The 8778-nt window shown below is 40.1% G+C and overlaps 1 protein-coding gene across 1 annotated transcript; it reads left to right on the top strand.

The window, feature by feature from the left end:
- Nucleotides 1-461: 461 nt before the first annotated feature.
- LOC148022299 (uncharacterized) lies at nucleotides 462-3457 on the top strand. Its single transcript, XM_087697928.1, has 2 exons — nucleotides 462-686; nucleotides 774-3457. The coding sequence occupies exon 2, from the start codon at nucleotides 969-971 to the stop codon at nucleotides 3318-3320; it is 2352 nt and encodes a 783-aa protein (XP_087554054.1). The 5' UTR covers nucleotides 462-686; nucleotides 774-968; the 3' UTR covers nucleotides 3321-3457.
- Nucleotides 3458-8778: the final 5321 nt, after the last annotated feature.

The following is an 8778-nucleotide window of genomic DNA, read 5'->3' as shown; positions in this document are numbered from 1 at the left end:
CTCGTCTGCGGCATACGTACGTGGCTTCGCGGACCCAGCCCTCTCGTGCAGATGGGCTTGTGCCTCTCTCTCTCTTTCTCACATCAACCCTAATCGACTCTCTCTCTCTTTCTTGCTCTCCCTCTCTCATCAGCCCTAATCGACTCTCTCTCTCTCACATACACACACACACAAGCACACCAACCCTAATCGACTCTCCCTCTCTCTCTCTCTCTCTCTCTCTCTCTCTCTCTCTCTCTCATATCAACCCTAATTGGCTCATATGAGCTAGCGTCCCCATATCACTAACCTTTCTAGCCTTCCTCCTGTTAATGCTTTCACCCCCCACCAACTAGTTAGCTAACTGCGCTTAGATGTCCCCTTCCATAAAGATAAACCCAAAAAGAAAAAAGAAAAAAGCTTTCCTTCACTCCAAAGCACCTTCTCTCGCAATCCTTTTTGAGCTTGAGTCCAGTCGCCACTCCTCGAGTGCTTTGCTTTTTTGTTGTTAGGTAGGAAAAGCAAAGCAAGAGCCTCTAGCTCATTTGAGCAGACATCTCATATATATTCTGCCATAGCTTAAAGCTTATCAAAATGATTGATGATCAGGAGCTGTTTTGCAGTGATTTGTAAGCCTAGGATCTGCTAAAGGTACTTACCGGCAAGATAGAATCAGCAGCTGGAGTGGTAGACACAAGCGATCTAAGGTATTCTCTTATGATCAATGCAAGCGCAGAGATCCTTTATGCTGCAGCTTCATTATGCTAGGTGTCTGTACACGTTTCTTTGTGCAGATTGCTTGAATATACTTGCCACAAAATGAGAGGAACACTTCATCTTCTCCTTGCGCATCAAGCCAGTGAATATAACTGTCTTGTACTCCAAGTGTGAGATACTGGCTTGCAGGAAGGGGCCGTGGAAGAAGGTGGGATCCCATTAGAAAACTGCAGGCTGTAGGTTGAAACCATCTGTTTACTGCACAGTACGAGATGGGATTCATTGAGGACATAGCTAGGGATGTCTCCATCCGTATTCAAGAAAATAGTGAGTCATCTCTAGATCATGATGGACATGACTGTATGGATACTGGAACGATCGGTGCTTCTTCCAGCTCTTCTCATGTAGAGCAAGGAAAGTCTTCTGAGATGTCTAGTAGAGTATCCGAATTAAAGAAAGAAGGAGAAGGTCAAGAAGAAGAAGCAAAAGAAGAAGAAGAAGAAGAAGAAGAAGAAGAGGAGCAAAACCAACCTGCAGAAGAGGATGGAAAGATTCATGGGACAGCAGAGGAGAAAGCTCTCAATGAAGAAGATCAAGAGGATGCAGCATCTATTATCAATAGCTACCACACTCATGTCCTGCAGCTCATGAATAGTGATGGACATGCTATAGAGGAACATGATGATGCTGGAAATACCCAGGAGATAATGGTGCAACCGAAGTCGAAACTGATCTCTACATTGAGGCGGAAGCCGAAACGCAGCAGAAAACTATTTGAATATGCAGAATTTGAGATTAGGGATGTGGAGGAGGAGCAGGCTCATAACCTGAATGTGTCTCTACCCAAGATGTCCTCTTCTTCCTCCTCTTCTTCTCTGGTGTTGGCTAAAGGGAGCTCAATAGTTTTGTCACAAGAGGATGAAGAGGAGGAACAAGGCCTTGCTGATAAGAGCCTGGTACCTGCAATATCTTCTCCTTCTAATTCTCCTCCAACTTTTGTGAATATTTCCATGCAGACACCATCTAACACTGCCAGTACAGCGGCCAGAGCTAACGTTGTGCGTTGCAGTGAGTGTGGCAAGCCCTTTAGCTCATGGAAAGCTTTGTTTGGGCATATGAGATGCCACCCTGAGAGACAGTGGAGGGGCATCCACCCTCCTAATTCAAGATACAATTGTTTTCATGTGTACCGGCGCCGACCTAACACCGCCAGTACTGTCAGCGATTACAGGAGCACTAAAGTTGCTGCTGCGAACCTTAATACCTCTGAGAAGTTTAGCCTCTTAACCGAGTGTGCTCAACAGCACAGCCATGTAGCTAGTAAGGGCATATCAAGAAGGGACAAGGTGATCATAGGCGAAGACACTACAACTCAATTTGATGAAGAAGAGGGTGACCATGGTAATGACGATGACGATGATGAGGAGGAGTATGATGACGAAGATGTGGAAGTGATGGAATTGGGCAGGAATCAGCCATTATTACATGCGGAAGCTGGTTTATATGACCATATGCAGACGGAGATATCAGTATACAGCCAATCTCTTCACAGGGGCAAGAGATCGAGGCGATCGAGGCTGACGCTGAGATCGGTAAGGGCGGTCGAGAGCCTGGAATTAGGGATGAGCACTGCAGAGGAGCCTGTATCGAAGCAGCTAGAGGAGATGCAGGAGGAGGAGAGGGATATGGCGGAGTGCCTGGTTATGCTGGCATTTGCAGGGAGGAAGCAAGGGCAGCAGCTACCAATGGGCGACAGAGGGGAGCTGAGAGAAGGGGTTGGTAGTACTGCAGCTCAGAGCAAATTAGGGGCGGAGGCGGCCGTCAAGGATGACGGAGGCGGCGCCGCCGCCGTCAGGCCCGACGGCGGGGTTGCGAGGTTTGAGTGCGGCGCATGCAAGCGGAGCTTCCGGTCCCACCAGGCGCTGGGCGGGCACCGGGCCAGCCACAAGAAGGTCAAAGGCTGCTTCGCCAAAAGTAGCGCCAATTTGTCGGACCAGCCCGGATCCCCTCCAGATGTAGCGCCCGTTGACTTGCCCTTCCCACTCCCCACCATGGAGCCCACCCCACTCCATGCCCACGCCCACACCCACACCCTCCCCCTCCTCCTCACCCCTACTCATCATCCCAATAGTTATAATAAGTCTCGAGACCACCACCACCAGTGCTCTATCTGCCTGCGCACCTTCCCCACTGGCCAGGCCCTGGGGGGCCACAAGCGCTGCCACTGGATCGCCTCCGATGCCCCCCCACTGGCCGCCCATAAGAACCCCCCGGCCATCCTCTCCCACTGCCGCCCCTCCCCTCCTCCCCACACCTCCACTTCCTTCTTTCCTCGGCCCAAGACTCAGTTCCTCCTCGACCTCAACCTCCCTGCTCCTATCGATAACGACAATGACAGCGAGAAGAGCAACGGCCTCGCCATCGCCCTAACCCCCCCCGCCATTTCCTCCTTGCCTCGACTTGACTCCAACCCTCCCTCAACCACCTTCCTTCATGCCAAAATGGCGGCTTCCTTGGGACCCTCACCTCTCGTCAATCAATCCGATAGTTGCGCCATTAAGCCTTTAAAGAAGCTTCCTTCCCTCCCGATCCCTCTCTCGAGTCATATCCCGAATCATGAATGAGTCTCTCCCATCTTGAGACGAATGGATTCCTTTTAGTTTGACTCGTTGTAACCTCAGATTTCAAAGCATTCTTCAAATTCGTTCATGTACAACAATAATAAGACACTCTTGTTGGAGGTCAAATTAATATCCTACTTATCGGATATTATGTACCCAAAATCCTCACTTGATAAATGTAACATTCAACTAGATTCATCTCTCTCTCTCTCTCTCTCTCTCTCTCTCTCTCTCTCTCATTGTGTGTGTGTGTGTGTGTGGGGTGGGGTATGTGCTTCATAATCCAAGTGGGTATTCTGCTCAACATTTAGAGCTCATAATTCTTCATCGGCTAACAAATATACATTAATATATGTGCTCCATTTTGGCTTAAAGGATAATCTCTATGTGCATGCATCCTAAATTCTTCTAAAATTTACATCATGCACAATGCCATGTTATTAAGTCACATTGGCTAGCATCATAAAGAGTGTATGAAAAGTATTGAGAGAATACATGACATGAATGAAGTGTTCCAAACCTCAAAGAAAAATGTAATCATGCAATGGTTACATGCAAGTGTGCACACACCTTACCCCCCCCCCCCCCCCCCCTTCTCCTCTCTCTCTCTCTCTCTCTCTCTCTCTCATATCTTCAACATTGAACGAATGGCTTAGTCCATTCAACAACCAACCATTTAACCAAATTTCCTTAATATTCATGATGTCATGAGACCTAAATGTAAAAAGAATGAATGATTTCCAAATGGGATCCTTTCATGTATATCCTAATTAATCTATAATTACTAATCTTTCATACAAAAAATATTATTTATGAATTTTAAATATAGTCCTTTGAGAGTCCTTTACATGAGCAAGAGCTCACAATTTAAAATTCATTCGTATGAAATAGTTGGTCCTATCTTACAGCTTATAACCCAACAACTTCTACCACTTTGAGGACTTCACAACCTAACTTTATCATGTAAAAATAATTTAATAAATAGGCCACCTATGTTGATCGATTCTTCTTGATGAGCCTTCTACTAGACTAATGATATTGTGATATTCTTAAATATGTATCTAGATCACTCTCCAATATAGAGTGTGCTTATGTGAGTGCAACTTGGATATGGCTCAAACTCTAAGTAATCTTGAAGTATTGTCTCATATTATCCTAATATTTTCTAACTCCTATTCTAATAAACCTAGTCTAAGATTTATAGAATAATAATCAAGCCCTCTAGATAGGCCTTAAAAAATAGTTATATCCAAATAAATAAATTGTGCACATCATGTGTATACAATGTTCTTGTACTAGAATATGACTAAGAATACAATAATTATGCGCTATGAAGCATTCAACCATAAATCATTCCTACACATATAATGCACTCTCTTAGAAGATTCATTTTGCATAACTCCCCCATTCTAATAACATGTCAACCATCATACAAAGCATATTGGTATACTTTCATCTATTTACCAAGCATTATGCGACTAGTGTCACAAAGAATGCTACACATAACAAGTTACAAATCATGTGGCAAATATTAAAATCTTAAAAAAAATCTTATTTTCATAGTAAATTCTTGCAATTTTTGTGACATTGTCTAGGGATTAAAAAGTAAATATCGTGAATCAATAAAATAAAACTCCATGGGTGATAAACCACATGCTAGTATTGCCTCATGCAACCCATCTAGACTATATTTTCATGGATTTCTACGGAACATTGTCTCGTGTAGTGAATCTATATGTGTGAGAAACAATAAGCAGTTGATGAAGAGTTATTGATATCTTAGAAGCATATGTGATTGAAGGAATTCACAATGAAGAGGGAAATCCCATGATGCTTGGATATCAGTATTGATCATCAAATCCTTATTTATTCGTATTGCCTCATGATAAAACAAATCATAATCTTAGCCTATGTCTCTTTTGTCTTATGCTATGAATATTAATTACATGTCCTGAATTATCTCAAATTGGATAACCTAATTGATTTATAACCTAACCCACCATATGTGGTCAATACAAAAATTGGTTGTACTTAAGTGTTCATAGTGGAAACCTACCTCAAATAAGTGAAATTGCTTAGTTAGGAGAGAATGATCTAGCTTAAATGGGAATCATCTTCATTAGTTAATAATAATTAAGCTTATTAGACCTTAGGACCATCCATTGTAAATTAGTATTGAAAAGTTTAATCATTATAGAAGACTACAATTATGCCATGAGAACGTCCATAATTAGATATAAGGCACATGGATAATGGTGCATTGTTGAGGCCGCTAGTGTATTTGACTTGTATATATGAGAAACACTCACTAAAGTATGTATGGGAAACATAAATGAAACATTGTTGATGAGATGTTATCTAGTTGGTGTAGCCAATATGCAAATATACGAGCTAGAGATCATGAGAATGGATATGGATCACATGCATGGTAATGGTGAGCCATGAATTGATTGCAATAATAACATCAGGAGGATATAGTGACATATACCCAATCCATTTGGTAACGAGAGATGGAGAATCTTGACGAGGAAGGTATCGAGATATTGGGATAGTCATGGAAAAAATGATGGATATAGCCCATCAAGTAGAATCAAAAGGTATTAGTGATGAAAAGAAACACCAACTCATTATGGGTCAAAGAAGAGATCAAGAAACATTACCAATTGTTGTCAACCATTAATGGGCTCATAGTTGAGCTCTCCTATCATTTTTATCACCATGTGAAAAAATGTGGACTAAAAAATGGACCCTTAAAAATATTATAGTTTAAGAGGTGGATGCCCTTTTTTATCATCCAATAGGATGGCTAGATGTTGGCATCCATGGATGGTGAATCTTCTCTCTCTAAATCTTGGGTTTTTAAATAAAAGAATGGATATTAAGGAATTTAAAAAGGATAAATGAGTAGTGCATAAAATTTGAGTTTTTTAAACCTTGTGATTTTTCTCACTTTTTTGGAAACTTTTTAATAATTTTCATCTCTATTGAAGCTCTCTAGTGAGATTATTCAGGTTTTGATAATTTTTATTACCATTGTAATTTTTTCTCCTTGCAACTCTAGAATTTAGAAAAAACACAAGTGCCCATCTCTCTTTGTGTTTTCTCTTATTTGCTATTTTTTCAATAGGGATTGATGTCATTTCTAACTATCATTGTTGTTGTTTTGTTGCAAAGATTATTTTGGGCATGAGGCATAGGTGCTTCTCTCTCTCTCTCTCTCTCTCTCTCTCTCTCTCTCTCTCTCTCTCTCTCTCTCTCTCTCTCTCTCTCTCTCTCTCTCTCTCTCTCACATCTATTGTGTATTCAATAGACCTTGATGTTGGTTCTATTATCTTCTTACATAGTTCATTTGGAGTAACAGGTTGAGTTGGTAATCTGTCTCTTTGGTTTTCCTTTTTTGCTATTTTTTCAATATAACATGATGTTGGTTCTCACCCTCATTGTTGTTTTATTGCAAAGATCGATTTGAGCTAGATTGTTTAAGTACTCAACTCTCTCTCTCTCTCTCTCTCTCTCTACTATTTTTCTAGTATATTTTCATGTCAATTCTAACTCTTGCTACTATCTTTTTGTAGCGATTAATTTGGGCAAGATTGCATACGTGTCCATTACTTTCTCTTTCCTAGGCACTCTTTCTTCCTCTCTATGTTTTTATTTTTTTGCTATCTTTATAATAGGGTTTGATGCTAGCTCTGACTTTTGGATTGATTGTGTTATAGCACTTAATACGAGGTAGAGTAAATATTCTACATAGGTAAAGTCACTATATTTTGTGGTGCCAAAATTTATGCATTTTATTAGTTATTCTTTAATTTTCTAGGATATCATTTGCAATGGGTTTTGATGAGCAATGATTTAGTATTGTCTTCAACAAGTTGGCTTATAGGTAAAATTTTCCTATTTTGTATTACTTCAATTCTTGTAGGTGACTAGTTATTTTTTGTTAAGAGGGATTCATCATTTGAACAAGTTAGTCATTGTTTTCTTATATCTATGATTTTCAATGGGTTTTGATGATCATGACTTTAAAATCAATGGTTGTTATAACAAAATCAATAAAGCAGTGCAGATATTCTATCTTATGAGTATGCTCTCTCTCTTTTGTGTTGTGAGAATTCATATTAATGATTAGTTCTTTGGTTATTATTGAAGTGCAATGTTCCTATAACATGCAAACATTGTGTAAGGTTTAGGTGAAGCACATAACTCTTGATCAGTTATTTTTCTATTGTGAGTATTTCTTTTGTACAAGATGATATGGATCTACTAGAAGTTGAGGTTTAGAGATCCTCTTATGTGCCTGTCCCATATGTCCATATTGATCTCTATGCCATTTGGCTACAAACCATGTAACTCTTTATCATATTATCCATATAACTCTCAATACATTAAGTCATAGAATATCTTAGATATCAATCCAAAGTGCCTATTCGTATTTGCATGCCATGTGGCTACCATCCTTCTGACAACTGCTTTGGAATACCCACATATACATACTATAACGTATTGAGTCAGATCAAAATATATTCATTATAATGAAACTTCTTTTTGTGAAAGTTTCAGAGTATTCTTATACTATTCTTTCCACTCTATTTCATATTAATAGTTCAATTTGGAGTGGCATTCTACCTAGCTTTGATTGCCAATAGGTATTAGACTTTTCGTTGTAAGATAGCTAGCCTAGCATGCATTTCTAGCTCAATCTTTGTCATGATAAAGTCTCATAATGTAGTGAGGAGCTAGTTTTGAGTGAATTTCATAAGGGATAAATTACTTAAAAGTTTCATCATGAAGGAAAACAAAAGAAGAGAACACAAAGCTAGAAGATCCTCATCACCTTATGAGGGCTTGGTACATACTTGGGTTTGAGTCATCCCTAGGGCTAATGCCCTATCCTCCTTGGGATGAGACCTAGTTGTGGGGTCTAATACAAAGAAGTAAAAAAGAAAATCTATATGTCACCTTGTGAGATATTTGTAGGTTCTTAGGATATGTGTGATGGATTGCTTCACTCTTTAGTCCCATCCTTATGCTCGTCTCCTTACACTCCAAGCCTTTCTTCCAAACTCTCAAACTCCAATCATCAAGCTCAAATAATCCCATTGCAAGAAGAAGAAGAAGAAGAAGAAGAGAATAGATGTGATGGGCCATTTCACTCTCTAGTTCCTCACACACACACACACACACACACACACACTCTCTCTCTCTCTCTCTCTCTCTCTCTCTCTCTCTCTCTCTCTCTCTCTCTCTCAAGAGAAAGAAGGAGGCTTGAACTCAAAATTTGGCACAACTAGAATGAGTTCTTTCATTCACTTTTTAGCTTATATACATAGAGTCAATCTTTAGAGTTCCTTCTCAATGTTGGGTATGCTATCATCTTTTCGAGCTCTTTGGTTGGTCCTTGATGCATGTCCTTTTAACAATGAAACCCATTGTATCTAAGATTCAACAAAATTACCTA

Source organism: Lygodium microphyllum, chromosome 17 (genome assembly GCF_053477565.2).
Source record: "Lygodium microphyllum isolate KBCC chromosome 17, Lygodium_microphyllum_v1.1.10, whole genome shotgun sequence".
Taxonomy (NCBI): Eukaryota; Viridiplantae; Streptophyta; class Polypodiopsida; order Schizaeales; family Lygodiaceae; genus Lygodium; species Lygodium microphyllum.
This window is presented reverse-complemented; position numbering and strand designations above follow the sequence as displayed.

Coding starts and splice junctions, on each gene's coding strand:
- LOC148022299 (XM_087697928.1), top strand. CDS start 969: ATGGGATTCATTGAGGACATAGCTAGGGATGTCTCCATCCGTATTCAA.